At 45.9% G+C, this 18,074-nt stretch overlaps 3 protein-coding genes across 3 annotated transcripts; all 3 read right to left on the reverse strand.

Moving 5' to 3' along the window:
- Positions 1 to 2,340: 2,340 nt before the first annotated feature.
- LOC122622022 lies at positions 2,341 to 4,020 on the reverse strand. The gene has a single exon (XM_043800125.1). It carries the CDS (start codon positions 4,018 to 4,020, stop codon positions 2,341 to 2,343), a length of 1,680 nt encoding a protein of 559 aa, XP_043656060.1.
- Positions 4,021 to 6,080: 2,060 nt separating this feature from the next.
- Positions 6,081 to 7,718, reverse strand: LOC122622024. The gene has a single exon (XM_043800128.1). It carries the CDS (start codon positions 7,716 to 7,718, stop codon positions 6,081 to 6,083), a length of 1,638 nt encoding a protein of 545 aa, XP_043656063.1.
- Positions 7,719 to 8,042: 324 nt separating this feature from the next.
- On the reverse strand, positions 8,043 to 9,719 carry LOC122622023. The gene has a single exon (XM_043800127.1). The coding sequence runs from the start codon at positions 9,717 to 9,719 to the stop codon at positions 8,043 to 8,045; it is 1,677 nt and encodes a 558-aa protein (XP_043656062.1).
- Positions 9,720 to 18,074: the final 8,355 nt, after the last annotated feature.

Here is an 18,074-nt window from a genome sequence, read left to right on the forward strand (position 1 = left end):
TTTGAAAATGGTGCAATCATATTGATGGGCCTCGTTGGTGTTCCATATTTCAGTTAATTTCCGGTACATTTTTAGTTTCTCCTATTGTAGCGCCCTACCAAATTTCGGTTTCAGACCACAACTCCGTTTTACAAAATGAATGTATTTATTACTATAGATATTTTTGTTAGATAAGAGACGAAGTATAGATGTTTGCCCAACCGTGGAAGGGTGCTCCATGTGTCGATGTCCTTAGAATCTTGGCCTTTCCCAACTTCTTTTTCGGATGTGTCTAAAGCGTGAGATGCGACCACATGCAAATTTGCCCGGCACGATGTCCCTGACAGACACTTGTCAACGGATTTCTTTTCGTTGCGCTGCTGCCATTTTGTTCTCGACAAAACTATGCAAATATATGTCAGGGAGATGTAGATGACGATGCCATGCCAAAGGCGATGTCAACTGAGCGACAACAACAAATGAAGATCAGCGCGGGCTTATTTATTTTATTTTTATGTACACCGGTGAGAATACATACATCGGTGTGCCAGAGGTCCTATGCTCCTGGCTTCCTTCGACTTCCCGCCCCCCTTGGCAAATGCAACTGCAACTGCCGCAGCATTAGGCATTCACCCAAACACTCTTAACGCGAACTGCAAGCACTTGGCACCGGGGAAACTGCAACACCGACTTGACTGGCTTGGTTTGGCTTGGCTTTTCTTGGATTTTCTTGGCTCGGCAAACACATTTTTCGCGCCCGAAAAGTGTTGGAGGCGTTTTGTTGTCCACTTAGAGACATGGGGCCGTCCGTCTGCCGCTGAATGCTGCAGTTGCAAGAAGGAAAATCCCGAAAACTCGCAGCAGCCGCTAAGCGTCTTGGGCACACGTCAGTCTGTCGCTTCCGTCGGCCTCTTCGTTGTCTCTTCGTCTCCTTGTCTCTTTGGCTTTTATTGCCTTTTGTTGCCTTTTGGCGCCTTGCGGTTGGTCGTTGTTGATTGTGGCATTTTGATTGATTTCTTGTGACTTTTGGCAGCCGCAAATATTTGGTAATCCTGCCAGCAAACAAGCCGCTTCATCAGCAATTTTAATGCATATTTTAGCACCTCTCGATATCGGCATTTTCTGCTGCTGGCATTTTAATGCCATCTACTTTCTAAGCAGCCAAACAGAATCTGTTGACATCCACACCACCATCCACATACCCATTGACCATAAACTTGATTTCTGCGCACATTCGGCGACAATTTGTCAGAAATTCTGGCACTTTTTCAATCCGTTTTCAGCAGCCTGAGTATTAAGGTCAACGTCAGTGCTTAATTGAACACCTGGACGGTCGAGACCACGACGGCGATGGTGGGTCAGCAGGTCTGCCAGGTGAGTCATAAGACGGACCCAAGGTAAAGGCAGAATGATTTCCATTTCCAAATAAATCTGGTTGGCACGAATAACACAGACATGAATGGAGGAAAACTAAATCAATTTCTTTACCACTGCCACCGAGACTCTAGCTCGCTAATAAGTAATGGTAAAGTTGTTAATCAAATAAAACATAATATTATTACAGATCTACTTGTAGCTAGCTACTCGATAATCTCAATGCCTGCTTCAAAAGTGTAACACCGCAAAAAAGCTGTGAAGCCTTCATTCAAATGGTGGTAGACATAATTTGTAATTGAGATGTGCGATATTGCAACACATCAATGACAACAGACGAAACGAAGCGAAACTGCATCTTCGACTGTCAAAAATTACCAAAAGTCCCTTGTTGTGTTGCCAATGTTGCAGGTGTTGGTTTGGTTTGGTTTTGGTTTTGGCTTCTTTGGGTAAATAGTGCAAAGTCGTGAAATCAAATTTGTTCACGTTGCTGGCAGTCGATGTCTATTATTCGCTTTATGTTAATCAAAACGGGCCAGCAACTGAGACTCAGTCAGATTTTGCGTTGTCCTACCAAAATGAAAAACAGACAGCTGCACAGAGCAAATAATGTTCTTCCCTTCACAAAATGAAATATTATTTCATCCCAAAATATGGGACTATAAAAAGTCATAAAAAAATTACTTAATATAATAAATCACATATCGTAGGTTTTTTAAATTTTATTTTGTATGGCAAAGCACTACAACTAGGTGGTTATTTTCAGTGTACACCCCCTCGCTGTCAGTGGGCCACAAATTGTTGGTCTTAGACTGCTTCTTTGGTGTTGGGGCTTTACATAATTTGGTGGATCTGTTGTGGTTGCCTTGTTTCTCGCCTCGCACTTGGAGTCTTATTTCGTGGCTCCGGTCGTGTCTTTGCGGTGTCTTCCTGGTGAGCAATTTGCATTTATTTTATTTGCTGGCGAAAATGACAAAGCCAGACACACTACAAGCTATTGAGAAATACGTTCGTGTAGATAAGAAGCAATTCGATGGTGAATACGACGGCCGCAGTGCCCAGACCCACTGCCAAAATGAGCCAGCACATGCGAAGGTCCTTGGTGCGCAGCGGTTCCATTGGATGTGTGCTGCTATAATCCTTGAGGGTCATGCGACCAGCCCTCACCATCTCATAGAAACTGTGGGTCATCCAGTGGATCGTCAAGCCAGCTTGGTTCATGTTCAGGGTGAAATGATGAAGCCGTTCCCGATAGAAGGACTCCGGTGCCAACAGCAAGCCCCAGGGTGAGTCCGAGCAGAAGCACATGTCCTTCGAGTAGCGGAATACTGGATGGGCAAAGTGCCGCTGTTGGGCCTCAATCACATGCCACTTCACTGACGTGATGGTGTAGGCCCAACTTGTATTGAAGTAATTTCGGTTATCATAGAGCTCATTGGGGTTATCAGTGAGGTGGAAAGCCGACGCGTACTTGGCCCGAAAACCGCCATCCAGAAAATAGAACTCACTGCTTATGCCAAAGATCTTCAAGCCGGAGGATATAAGGTCATCAAAGCTTTTGATTCGTGTGTGCAGTGGTGGGGACATTAGCAGGGAGAGCAATTGCGCAGCACTGGAGCAAAGCATCAGCAAAGCGAATATCCTTGAAGCCATTCGCATTAAACGTCCTCGAAAAGCGATACCCCAATATTTAATCAGCTGGGGAACTATCAAAAAGCACAGTATAAAAGCAAGAAGTAGAAGAAGCGCCAATCCAGGACTCAGTATACGGAAAAATAGCACTTGCACACTTAAAGGCTTCTCCACCGGCAACAGGGTACACCAGCTGATGTCGAACACAGGGTAGCTATAGTCGCGATACCTGTCCTCGTGCTTGAACGTTATCATCGTGGTAGTTACTCCGATATCCGAACTTCCATTCCGTGTAAACTGAATCATATATTCTGCTGCTGAAACTCTGGCTTTTGGCCATGTCGGATACAGAACCTCGATGTCGCCTCTCAAGCTTTTGGAAAAGTTCTTTACAATCCGCCACAAAAATCCACCTATTCGATGTTCACCACGTTGATCCCGATACGAAAATGTGTTGGGAGGCGACAGGTCGGGTTGAACCCGAATTTTATATCCCCCGAGATCCGCCAGCTGGTCGATGAAAATGTTGTGTGGAAAAGTACCCAATAATCGCTGCTTCAAGAGCTTGAAATACGGAAAAGCCAGGTAACTGAAGACATTCAGAGTGCGTGTCCAGCGTGAAAAGTACAACACCACATTCAGCATACTGTGTTGTTGGCAGAGCAAAAGGATTTGAGAGGCCAAAGAGGAGCCTCCTTTATCCTGCACCTCGATGAGTACTTTTACCAACCGGAACCTGGCCAAACTCTCGGCCAAAAGCTTCAGCTGCCACTCATAAGACATGGATGATAGACAGCTCATCACAAAGAGATTACTGCTGTGGCGCTTGTACAATCCTGGATAGGGTTCTTCGCGATACCAAACGATCTGGGGATGACTGGATAGATTAGTCCTCAACAGTGTTTCCCAGCTACACTGCTGTCCAGTGGGGTTAAAGTAAAACAGTGTGGTCTGCGAGGACACCAAAAACTTCAGGACCAAACCGTATAGATCGAGTAGTTCGGGAGCAGGACTAAAACTGATGTTGGACAACATGACTACCACCGAAACCGACGAAGACTGAAAGTCAATTACCGGGAACTGGAAGCGGTTGTCCTTTGATAAAATGTTTGCTTTGGAAATCAAATGCTTATCGCGCGTAATTATCTGGGGACAACTGCAATATGGATATTAAGAGTTTGTCCAGCGATAATCACAGTGACTTCGCTGTAGGAGGAATATGAGTTCAAGGCAAGCTTGCAGTTGGCTAAAGTTACGATTACTTGTATCTGGAAATGTCTCTGCAGCCATGTAAAATCCATAAATTCCTGACCTTTCAACTTGTGGGCAAGGCAACCGCAACGCAGGCGAAAACAAAACAAAATGCAGCGAAACAAAACAAAAAGCCACAGAGAAAATACGACAGGCCGAACCCAGAGGGCCAGCTGCAGCTGTAGAATTTTTAAGCCGAAACATTTTTTGGCTTCACATGGTTGCCCCTTTGAAGGGGAGTTTGGGTTTTATTAAAGGGCACAGCATTGGTGTCTAAACTCTGATATTATAAAAAGGCTTTGCTGCAGAAAATATTAAACAAATTGTAGTAACAGCTGAGTTTTTATATTATAGTATTGCAAAGTTGACAGTTGGGTATATTTTCCGTTTCAAGATAGGATCTTAAACATTCGGTGCTGACCATCGGGCTGCCGACTTGTTTCGGCTGCCATTCAAAGTTCAGGCGGCGTCTCTTTGGCCAACGAAGAGATTTTATGGCCGGTACTGACTTAAGCCTGATCCTTCTTGGCAGCTGACAACACCCTCGCATCCGTCTTGCGGAGAAAGTTTTGCGGCCTGCGCATTTCTGGCTCATTTCTGGCTCATTTCTGCCGCATTTCTGGCTGCACACGCGTATTTCCACTCCGCTGACCTTCGCTGGGACAGATCGTTTAATAATTTGCAGCGAATCTGGAATCGCGAGTCGATTGTTGGCCACGACGGCTGGAAATTGTCTCACATGTCGTGAGGGTCTTGGCCCGCTCGATCAGCGGTTTGTGGCTTGATTTTCCCGCCGATCACGGCCACATAATTCATTTTCCAGACTTCGTGTTTTTGGGGAAATTTGTCAACCAAATCGTGGCACATCTTGTGCATCATAAATTGCCCTTGGCGTGGCAATTGTCTAAGCCAACAAATGCATTCCTAGATCCCATGAAGCTGGAAACCAAAGGTAAAGGTAACTGGGCCAATCCGCAGTCCCAAAAGAGTGGGTTCATTTGCCTAACTAGACGTCATTTAAAATTGAGATATGCATGTTGCGACACATCATTGACAGCCGTGGAAACGAAGCGAAAATGCATCTTCAGCTGTCAAAATTACCCAAAAAGCGCTTGTTGTGTTGCCAATGCAATGCTGCCGATGTTGGCAATGTTGCAGGTGTTGGTTTGGTTTTGGTTTCGGTTTTGGTTTGGCTTCTTTGGCTAAATAGTGCAAAATCGTGAAATCAAATTTGTACACGTTGCTGCCAGTCGATGTCTATTATTCGCTTTATGTTAATCAAAACGGGCCAGCGCAACTCAGACTCGGCAACTCAGATCTTGCGTTGTCCTACCAAAATGCAAGAAACAGACAACATCTCGGCACTAGGCCACAATTTGCTGGTGTGTTTGCTGCCAAGGTTTTTACATAATTTGGTGGATCTGCTGCGGTTGTCTGATGGTGGCTCAGTGGCTCAGTGGTTCGGTGTTTTGGTGTTTCGGTGGTTCGGTGGTTCGGTGGTTCATCTTCCCCTCGATTGGGGTCTCATTTCGTGGTGCCCGTCGTGTCGCTGCGGTGACTTCGTAGGAGGCAATTTGCATTTATTTCATTTGCCCTCGCAGCTCGAAGGTGTAAGACGGTAGGAAACCATTCAACAGCATTGTTAACTACTGTCTCCTTGCCCGAATCCCCAGGCACTCCAGGAACCCTTGTCACCGTCACGAAGTAAACACACAAAGGCTTGCATTTGTTTTCATCCTGTCTTGTCTCTATTATTTACTGAGTAGTTGGGTGGAGGTGGTTAGAAGTATTACCAGAATAGTCTAGCTTATCGGACGCCATCGCCGTAATTGCCGCGTGAACAATTAAAAGCCCAGCCAGTAGTTTACCCAGCTGACGAAAAGCTCACAGGTAAACAGAACCATGCTAATTAGCACTACATAGACGTAAACGATAAAGACTTGTCTGAGATCCGTAATCCTGAGGGTTTCGGCCTGATAACGCTTGCCGATGGCCGTGAAGTTGATCTTACCCGCCTTGACCATATAGGAGAAGCCCCTTTTCACCCAGAAATCATGCAGACCAGCCTGTGTGATGAGCAGCGTGTAACTATGCAATGGAGCTCTATGGGGCGAGTTCTCCGGAATGACCAGTCCAAATGGTATCATCTCATAGAAGCACAGGTCCTTGGAGTACCGAAACACTGGCTTTGAGCTGCGCCTCTGCTGCTCCTCATATATCTTCCACTTTTCGCTAGTGATAGTATAGCCGTAGGATGTATTAAAGGCATTGCGCAGTCTTATCAGCTTCGATGCCTGCAATGCCAGATAGAATGCAGCGGAGTACTTGGTGCGCTGCGTAAACTCAATGGCCGAGTATTCGGAGCGTATGGAGATGATGCGCACAGGCGATTCCATCAAAGCTGCCAGGCTGTCGATTGGTGGCAGTGATGGTGGGTCTGTGAATAGATTGAGTAGTCTTCCCACGTAGTTTGTGCTGACCAATGTGGCCAGCACTAGCCAGCCAATGCTCTGGAGTCTCGAATATCGCCGCCAGCGTCCACGAAGCACCTCGCAGAGAATCCATAGGATTAGTAGTAGGCCAAATGTGGGATAGGGCAATACCCGCGAAAGCATCTCGGACACATGGAGCTGCCTTTCCACCGGCAACATGGTGCACCAACTGGCCTGGTTCACCGGATAGGACATCTCGTGCATGCGGCCTATGGAACCCATCGACATTGGTTGTATGCTGGCACCCAGGTCTATGATGCCACTTTGGGCTGCGTCAAGGAGTTCGATGTAGTTGAGTGGCCTATCATCCGCATACTTATTGACCACCTGCAGCTGGGCATTGTGTTTCTGGGCATAGACCTTCAATAGGTCCCACAAATAGCCCAGGATCTCTTTATTGCCCTCTGTGTCCTGGTAAAGTATGGTATTTGGCACCGAGTAATCGGGCATTGTACGAATAAAGCTTTCACGAAGGTTTAACATCTTATTCGGATACAAGTCAGCTACTTGTGTGTCAGATGTAAATGTTTGGTTCACCACTTCGAAACTTGGATAGGCCTCGAAGCTGGAAAGAGTTTCAGTTTCCGCAAAATCGGCAAATATGGCATTGACATTAATCATATCCTGACTGAGGCAAAACTGCAGCACTTCGCTGACTAGAAACTCATCTCTGTCCTCTACAAATTCAATAAGTATCCTCGCCTGTCGGAGGTATTTCAAACTCCTTGATAGGCTGCCCAGCAGCGCTCTCCAATGGAATCCTGGCAGACAAGCCAGCACCAAGAGTCCCTCGCCGATGAATCCATTCAGGATCACAGCTCTATCCGTTCGCCAAATCACCAGGGGCAATCCCCAAGTGGCAGATGCAATTGTATCTTCGAGGTGGCATTTTTCTTTCGCAGGAGCATAGAAGAAAATGCTGGTGAGTTCTTGACCACGGCTTATGAGCGACACGAGCTTGGAGTGAAGACTACTAACGCCGGTGGACATCTTAGAATACTGACTACTTTCTAGGGATGGTCCTATTTAATACACTTACTATATATACTTTTATTTGCCCAATCGGTGAAGGTTATTTATGGAAAACACTTCCACTTGATGTAAAAATAACACAGTTAAGTCCCTAAGGATTAAACTTAAGGATACCCATTAATATCTAATCTCTACAATGCTGCTGATATCAAACTATTTAGGTAATATACCAATTCAAAATGATATAAGCTACAAGTAGTTTTTGTATTGTCTATAAAACCAATACACCCCGCTATATCCTGCCATGCTCTTTTATTTACCCCTACGACTTATTTACTCAGCTTACAAGTTGTTCAGGCAAACATTTACATAGTGAACAGTGAGCTCGATGACGAACACAACCACAGAAAGTAAAAGTCCAGCCCCATATAGTAACACCACATACTGCCATTCGGACCAGCGAATGGGTTGCGCCTGATGGACTGTGCTCAAGTCCCCGATGGGGAAGCGTCCTGCAGTGACCATTACGTAGTAGGATCTGCGATACCACAGGTAAATGAGTCCGGCTTCGTGCAGTCGTAGGATGAACTTTTTGTTTTCGTGGCGGTACAAGCAGTTGCTTTGCAGGATCAGTGAGAAGAGTGACAGCTTCTGGACACAAATATCCTCCGAGTAGCGAAACAAAGGTCGTCGAAAATGCCGCTGGGCTTCTTTGTACAGCTGCCACTTAATGGAGGTGATCGTATAGCCATAAGATGTGTTGAAGTTATTACGATATTGTGTCAAATCAAAGAAAACGTCGTGCAGCAGAAAGGAGGATGCATGCCGAATCCTCATATCGATGGGGTACTCCATGAACTCAGATCGCATGCCTCTGATTCTCAGACCCGATTCCTCTAGTTGCTGCATGTTGGCAATGTGATTCACCTTCTGGGGTCCAATGAAATAGGCCGAAAGTTGAGCTTGTAGAAAGCAGATAAGCGCCAGGTTAATCAGCAGTTTTATCAGATGCACAAGTGAACTTCTTAAACGTGTTTTTAGTACCAAAAATCTGTGCAGACCGTAGAGAAGCAGCAAGACTAACCACGTCCAAGGAGACTCCATCAATCTGGTCAACGCCTCATGGCTACGGATTACCCTCTCCGTAGGTAGCATCGCACACCAGTTTCCCACCATCATCGGAAAGCCATAAATGTGCGTGCTGCTGCGTTGCGCGTGGATGCTATAGGGCCTCAAGCTGGCTGCTATATCCACGGTTTGATTTCTTACCAAATCCAGGATCTGGACCAGTTTAAAGGACCTCTCCGGATGTGGCTCTATTGGCAGCTGAAGAGTGCCGTTAAGATGTTTGACGAATTCAACCATCAATTGCCAAACAGGACCTTCAATGGTAATGGAACCATTCGATATCTTTTGCACGATGGTATGTGGCTCAGAATTATCTGGAATGGTTCGTATAGGATATCCTTGCAGGTTGCCCAGCTTATAAGGGAACAGTGTGCGGTACGCTTGATAAACTAGTGTTTGAACTTTGAACTCTGGAAACATTTCGTAGGAATAGAGTGTTCCAGAGGTAACAAACTTCCACGAGAGCAACACAACATTGGGCATTTTTAAGTCCTGACTTTGTTTCAACATAAGCCGCGCTGAGTTCAGTTCCTGGTTGGAATCTTCACCTCCACAAAGCTGCAGTACCACGGGTGAGCTACGTATTTGATCCAGCATTGCGCTTAATGCTAGCAGTACTTCCTGGTATTGGTGAGATCTCAGACAGGACACCGCCAATATGTCGCTATCCTGTCGGTGTCTCAGATAATGTGGATATGTCTGATCATTCCACATTAAAGCCGTTGAGTTGTCAGAGCCCAAAACATCGTCAAACCAGCAATCACAGGATTCCAATCGATAGTGGAGCAGGGTTCGGAACCCAACCTCCATCCTCAAATGTGTCCAGAAACGCTGGAGAACGTCTGAATGAGACCAATTAGGGGTCTCGACCAACAGCACTTGTTGCCACATGCCCGACTTTTCGACTAGTGACCCATTGAAGGATTGGGCTCGGCTTTTAAGGCGCAGCTGGCATTGTTCTGGCCAAACTGAAGGAGTCAGCATTTTTAAGGGCTGACTTGCAGAACCCTTTTGGCCACTGATTTCCAATGCAAGTGCAGGCGAGTGGCCAACACAATGCAACACAAAGAATGCAAAGGAGCTTGCGCCAACGCTCGAAAGCAAAAGTTGCGACGCATAAAACTGTGGCTTGTCTGACCTGTCGCCAGAGTGACCCAAATAAACGGCGGAGAATGCCCACAAGGGGTATACTCGCACCGCAGATGCCCTGGAATTTAGAAAGAATTGAATGCGGCTTCTTTTAAGGTAGTGAAACTTCACTTGGGTTTAAGGTATTTTGGTAAGTTTATTCAGTTTGCTTGAATACATTTTCTGAAATTTTCATTTAAGGAAATAAAAGAATATAATAAGTAATATACCCCAGTGCCACTACATCAAACTGGGCACCGAGACAATTGCTTTCGAGCAAGCCAACAAACAACAAACCAGCGTGTTGACAATGGTCAAATGCTCGGGCCAAATGTGAAGATGCAGCTGGGGATCGCCGAACCCGCTAACCCACGACCCCTGCCCCCTGCCCCCTGCTCACCGCCCCGAGTGGCATGCCGAGTGGCCAAACGAATTGTTGTCTTCTTGGCCAGCACAGCACCATGCATCCAATCATACACTCCCACTGCAGGTTGCAGGTTGCAGGTTGCAGTTTGCTGGCTGGATGCGCAGAAGACCAAGACTGGCAGCCATGTCCATGTCATCATCATCATCGTCTGCACAGCGGCATTTTGTTGCTTTCGGTGGTGGCGGTTGTGGTGGTGGTGTCGTCTCGTGGTCGTGGCACTTGTTTTATCGTCATTTTACAGGCATTTTTCATAAATTACAGTTTATTGTTGTTTGATAAACGGTCAGCGGTGGGCGCTACTTGTATTTTGTGACCAGCAGCGACACGCAAATAAACCCAAAGCAGGAATCACAGCGCTTTTATTGTATTACCAACGTTGTCGCATCATCGTCGTTGGCGTTTTTTATTTTTGGTTTTTTGTTGTTGTTCATGTTCGTCTGCCTTGATAAGTTAAGCGTTGACATCTTTATGCACCTGTGTGGGCATATGTATCTGCAGGCGTACAGAAATCATGTGAAATGGTGAATAAAAGTCGAACTTTATGTGCCGAATTAATGGCTTTCCACGGAGCCTGAGAACTTTTCAGTTGGCCAAATCACACCCTTTAACTGTGCAGTCAAATGAAATTTGTTCCGCCTAATACTTCAACCAATATTTTAGTGGCGCTAAGGAGAAAAAATGAAAAAAAATACAATTTGAACCGTAACTCACCCACTTATGATTTACGAGCCAAAAGAGCTCGGGGCCCCGAAGGCTTTGTGGGCTTTTGGCGTGCAAATTACCAATGCAAATATGCATCCGCAGAGTGCCAATCGAGTGGGGCAGAAGTGCGGTGGCGCACCGATATTTGCATAATTTTATGGCCACAAATTCCGCTTAAACAACTTAATTAGATTTCAAAGAGCAGCCAGCCATAGCAAAAGGCTGATTTGGAGGCACTTAGATAAATAAAGTAAATTCAAACCAAAAAAAAAGAAACGGAGAATGGATGGCATGTCCCTTTGGGGCAGCCGCAGCTTATTTATGAACGTGGTCAGCGCCATTTTGGCCATGTCGATTACAGACCCACAAACTTATCTCCCACTGCGGACACAACTAAATGGCCATAAACTGGATATGAATCGGTCTGGACTCGAGACCCAATTGGCCTGGCTGGCCCCCTCGATCGCTGGATCGCTCGCTCTAATGGCAGCTAATCTAGTTAACAGTTTTTCAATTATAGACGATTTGGTGCAGCTGATAATAAATGCGATAAAACATATTTCAGGCCAACGACGCCAAACGCCAAGCGGCAAACGCCAATTGGATCCAGATTACATCAGAGATTACGCTCCGCGTTTGGGCGTAGTTCGGCTGCAATTGTCAAAACCATTTGCTCTGGACTGGCTGTACTGGGCCGAAACTCATTTGTTAGCCATATTGTTAGGCTGGCTGCGGGCGCTAATTGATTTGCCAGCTTGTGTGCGCCAAATGTGGATCATTAAAAACTTAATTAGCTGCCGGCATTCATTAGGGCTCGGACCGCCCTTCGACTCTCGATCGCCCTTTAATTACACATTCTGATCGATCCGATCCAATATGATCCAATCCAATCCAATCCGATCCGATCCGATCCGATCTGTTGGCCAATTCAATTTGGTAAGTCTTGTACGGAAATTGCGTATTGAGAAATCCGGATTGTAGTAGTGATGCCCCGAGGTCAAACGAAACAATCTTATTTTTCGGTTTTTTTTTCTCCTTTTTTGGCAACAAATAAAATTAATGAGCGCATAGCTGGAGCTGCTGCACTGCTAACCCAGTTCAAGTGGCTGGCCGAAATGTCAGTGGGCATTTTTCTGATAAATGTGGTTGTGTGCCACATGGCAGCGCAACGAGCCACCAAACGAAAATGAAAATGTTGCAAATGCAGGGCTGGTGCTTGGGTGCCCCTCCCGAAAGGTTGGTTGCAGTCACATCATAATGATGCCCCCGATCCGCCTTGGCTTGACTTGGCTTGGCTCTAGGGCGTTGGAGCCCGCCTCGCTGCTCCTCCTCCGACCAAGTCGTGCTCCGTCAACGAGGAATATGTCAGGGTCTGGGGCCAATCCAGCCAGCCAGCCAGCCAGCATTATTCCGTTCCGTTCCGACTAGATCCGATCCGGCTCAAAGTGTGCCTGTTTAGCAAACACTGCCGTGGCCAGCGGAACCACATCGCCCTCTGACGAGAAGTCAAAATGTGGCAAATGTGTTGTGGCTCGAAGGGGTTTGTACCCTTTCCAAAGGGTTGAGTCCTGTCCTAGACACTTGTAGCTTCACTAAGTAACTTATATAGTATGCAGTCAGATAAAGTAGTTAACCTCTTCCAATTCAAATTAATTCCATAGTTTAAAGTTGCTTAAGTAGAAGATCTTATTATCTCCAAAGAAACTTATATTAGAGCACTCGAAATTCCTTATTGTACACATAGTCTTTCCCGTTTCTGTGATCTCTCCTTGACGTTCTGTCGGCGTGACAGCTTTGGGCCACAAAAAATTGCCAACTAATGTCGAAAAATTTAGTATCCAAACGGCGAAAGAAAAAACCCAGACTGGCATATGTCCAAATTTTCAGAGCCGCAAGCGCTTCTGCTGCAGCGGATTTCAAAACTGAATCTCAGAACTCGGCATCAATCGATCGCTCCACAATCTCATGTTGCCATAGTTCGCTGGGTTGGCCTGGCAGTCAATAAAATTATAAATGCCACTTATTAGACCGAACTATTTCTGGGCAACGCTTCGCTTCGCCGGATCTCCAGATCTCCAGATCGCCAGTTTGCCAGTTTGCCAGCTTGCTGCAGTTGATGTATGTAAATATAATGAAGCGAATATCGGGCTAATTAAAATAAATTCAGGGCGTGGCGAGCTCTCATGCCGTTTGCAATTAAATAAATTGCCCGCCATTGCCATTGCCTTTGCTTAGCCGTCGTCGTCGGCTGACTGGAGTTGCATAAGTCGGTGGTTGCCTCTTGGCCATTTGCGGTGGCTATTGTTGGATGCGGAACTGCGGCTACCAGCCAAAGGAAACGGAATATGAGCCACTGGTCCAGCTTCAACTGAATCCGGGAATTACACATTACAATTAACAGTATTTGTAGCATTAATTTCGCTAAATGTGCGTCTCTTATTCAACAAGCAAATGGTTTCTATTGAAAACGAACACAGTTTCTACCATATATTGATCCATTATAAATTAATCTAACTTATGGTCATAATTCTGTTTAATCACTTTATATGGCATTAATAAAGGTTTTTTAAGAGTTTATACGGCTTTATATATATATATCTATATATATATGGCTTTAATAAAGGCATTAATAAAGGTTTTTTAGGAGTTTTGCATATCCAACCTTAAATTCAATATAAAAGCATTCATAAAAGCGGCCATAAAATGTTTATATTGACATGAGCATACGAAATCAGAGCGGTTTATTTATGCTTATAAACATTAGGTGAAAACTTGAATTTGCCATCATAACTTGAACTCGTTAGATGCTTGAGTGAATAAACTCAAATTTGTTTCTGCAAATTAACAAAAAGTTACTTTCTTTTATTTTACCAACTCAAATTGGTTTCTGAAAATTAACAAAGAATTACTTTAGCTTATTTTACAAACTCAAAATATGACATATAATAAACAAATACCTATTTGATTTTATCTACGTGTCCAGCAGAAAGCATCTAATGATCAGTGAGATCATGATCACAGTTCGCAGCAGGTGCTGAAAATGTGCTGAAATGTATATGCCATGGATATGATTCGTGTTGGCAGTGCTCGGCTTGTAGCTCATCGCACGCTTAGACAACAAAACCAGGAAGTCTATGACAATTATAAATCATCTTCGCCTTGCATTTTGCAGCTGTCATGATGGGCACTTCACTTGCCACCTCGGCAACAGTTGCAGTGGTTGCTCATTACACCAGCAACATCAAGAGCAGCAACAGCAGCAGCAGCAGCAACAGCAGCAGCAGCAGCAACAGCAACAGCAGCAACATCAACAGCAATAGCAACACCCACCACCCCGGCAGCAAATGGGGCAAGTCAAGTGCTCAGGCAAACAGGGCGTCTAGCCGCATTACCCCCTCTCCTACCCCCTCTGCCATCCCCTCTGGCAGTCCGTTTTTCAAACGCTTTTGTTTGCTCTTCCGACTGACGCAGCTAACTGGATTCCGTTTGTGGCTTAGATAACATTTGGCAAGCAAGCGGCAAGTTGATGTCAAATTTCTGGACATGCAGCGAAAGGTTCTTAAATTAGAAAAGCGTGTGCTGGCAATTCCTGTGACTTCAGCCTTCCTCCTTCCCTTCCCCCCTACCCACCCCCCTTTCGTTGCGGTTCAGGCCAAAGTATTTTCACATGTTCACTGACTTGGCCGCAACTTTGGCTCTGGGTCGTTTCGACTTCTCGGGGGCTTTTGCTGCAGTTGCTGTTGCTGTTGCGTCTATTAAAATGCTATTTTGACTGGAGTAGTTTAGCCGAACAAGGGGGCGGAGGACAGTCATCATCATTTCGAGTGCTGAAAAGCATTTTTATGTTCTCGTGGCGTCAAGTGCCGCAGGAAGAGGCCGAAAAACAAGAACAATGTTGATGATAATACTAACAACAACAGTCAGCCAGACTGCAACTGCAACTGCGCGGCGTGCAAATAATGCAATTTGTGCAATGCGCCATCGCAAACGTGGGAGTCAAATGAAAAACAACAGACAAAATAAAAATGAAATAAAAAATAAAAAAAACCTGGCTCTGGAGCTCCGGAGACTGCCACATTTTTAGTAGCTTCCCCACTGAGCAGCCCCGGCCAAAACCACTGTCAGTCAGCCAGTCAGTCAGTCAGTTAGGCAGTCAACCAGGGTGCTGCAGTTGCAGTTGCCGCAGTTGCAGTTGCCGCAGTTGCAGTTGCCGCAGTTGCAGTTGCAGCAGTTGCTGTGTGGCCAACGTTGATTGCATTCTTGGGGCTGCCGCTGCCGCTGCTGCTGCCGCAAAACAAATAAGTGCATTTAGTGTTTAACAAATGTTCGCTTTTGCGCTGATGGCGATGTTGATAAGAGCGCGCAGAATGGATTAACAGCAATAAGCCCGGTCCGATGACAACTGCGATCCGGCGATGACAATTGATAATGCCCCCGCACGAATTATGATGATGATGATGAGAGTTGGTTTGCCCAAGTTTGGTTCCAAAAGTGGGAGGCACTGGGAAAAATATTTTCTTTTTGCTTAGCCAAGGATTTAATTTACTAAGCTGTAATAAATCACCTGAATGAGGCTACCAATGATAACGACGTTTATGGGTTGTTCATGAGGTGTTTTGTGGGAAGTGCCAACTTATTTTTTATTGCTATTCCTTCCTATTCCTAATTTCTTGTTGTGTTTGACGATTTAATTGTGTGTCAGAGCTGGCCGCCAAATGGCAGGGAAATGAATTGCAATCTCGTCCGGGGCCATAGAAATTAAAGCGCATTCAAACGGCGGCCGTAAAGACCGGCTGAAGGCATTTGAGCCAAAACGCCCACGCCAGGCGCTCGAAATTTCACCGCCACCAAGGCAAACACACTCGAAAACCTGCAACCAGCCAGTGGAGCCAGTGGAGCCAAGTGGATGTGGATGTGGATGTGGAGCAAGATCCGCTTGGACATGGACATGGACATGGTGGTGCGAGGTGGCGGTAATGGTAGTAATGCTAGTAATGGTAACCGAAGCCGCTGCAGGCAGACAAACGAGCGACAGCGGCGGGTGTCGCTGTGGCGGTCTGCATTTAAATTAAATTAGAGCTGCCAGCTCTCTAACTGTAACAATGAGTGATGCACGCACTAAAACCTGACGACCACCCCATCAAGCGGCGCTGTTAGGCCGTAAATCAGCCAAAAGAGAGATGTCTTGGCCATCAACGACGATTGCAATTAGCCAGCAACCTGCCGGCCGCCTCACATTCGATCCCACTCGATCCCACTCGGCCCCATCAATACCAATTGAGATTGGCCACAGAACCCGATTCTGGCCATGACCGCAGAGCAAAAGACCCCAAGAACTGGGGCCAAACGGAACGCCCCCGCCAAAAAACAAAAACGTTCGCGTTTTATGGCCCGTCCGGGTGTCAAGTAATTCGTCATGGCTTGTGGCAGGTCGCCGCCGCCGACGTACCGTCCAGTTCAGCGTTTAGTCTGGTCGATGCGATTCCGGTCCGGTCCACAGATCCGTTTGCATGCAAATTAGAACTAGCTGGAAAAACACACGACCAAGATGCTGACGCTGACAAACGGATTTGGCATGCACCTGCAACGCCATTCGGTTGGCCATTTCGCTGGGTATTTGTATTTGGAGCTGACCCCTGAGCCTGGAGTCCACTCAGCCAGCCGGCTTTCACATTGGCAGCACCACTTTCAAGTTCACAGACAAATGGCTAAGCATTCGATTCGATTTACTTTTAATTTATAATTTGGCAAACCTTTTGAACCGCTCTTCGGCTTCCAAATGGAAGCAGTAAGGCGCAGCAGCAGCAGCACTCCGGCGCACTTCGATGGCAAAGAAATGAAATTGTCGATGGCCGTCGCCCTGGCAATTTGTGGATGCAATTTCGCTTTATACTCGGTTCCGCATCATTGCCATGCACCGGGAGAAGCCCACAATGGCTGCCCATTCATTCCAAATGCACTCAAACACTTGAACAAACATTTTGAACATGGCACAACCAAAATCTAAAATTTTTAAGTCAACTACCAAAAGCAAAGTCGCACAGGAAACTCCCAGATAGCAAAGAAGATCCTTTGAGGCTTATAATATAATGCAAAGTATATTTTTGCAGCTAAGCTTCACAAGTAGAGCGAAGCCAAATAAAAATGTATTAACTGATCTAAAAGTTAAATTAATGTTAATTCAGAATACTCATATTCAGAATTTTACTCAAAGTCTAGAACTCTCACGTTGAATTTCACTCAGTGCAAGCCAAACAGTGAGCAATAAAAATAAAATAGTGCAAATAAAATCAGGTCAAATGGCGCTCACTGGTCTCCATTTTGGGGCCAGGCAGCCGCACGTACCCGAGGACCATTTGCTGGCCAGTTGGGAGCAGAGTCACTCTAGTCCCAGCTTCCCATGGATGGACACTCCTTTCCCAAGGCATGACCCTGGCAGCATTTAAATCGCGGCTTAATTGACTTTTGTGCCAAAGACACAGCTGCGTATCCCCACAGGCGAGCCAAATGCGAATCCGACGGGGACGGACGTTAGATGGATACAGTGGATATCATGGATGTATAGTCAGTCGTGGTGGATGCAGTGGTGCAGAGTCAAGTGTGTCGTTGTCAAGGCGACGTGGACAAGACATCAATCATCACTAAATTAAAAATGGGAAACGTTTAAGATGCCATCCAGGGGCCACAGAGGCGGTGAGAGCGAATGGGAGGTGAATGTGGGTATCGAATCCGAATTCAATCCTATCCTATCCTATCCTATCCGATCCAAACCGATCCGATCCAATGCGTCCGATCGGAGGCTCATAAATAATGCAATAGCCCAGCAGCAGCGGAGGCAACAGCAATAGGCAACATCTACTGCAAATGTCACATTAAACAGGCAATATTAAAGCTGAAAAGCAGATGACACCGAAATCATGTTAGGCGGCACTTGAATGAGTATCAAACGGCAGCTGCCATAAACACACAAATGCACTGTGTCGCGAATG

Source organism: Drosophila teissieri, chromosome 3R (genome assembly GCF_016746235.2).
Source record: "Drosophila teissieri strain GT53w chromosome 3R, Prin_Dtei_1.1, whole genome shotgun sequence".
NCBI lineage: Eukaryota > Metazoa > Arthropoda > Insecta > Diptera > Drosophilidae > Drosophila > Drosophila teissieri.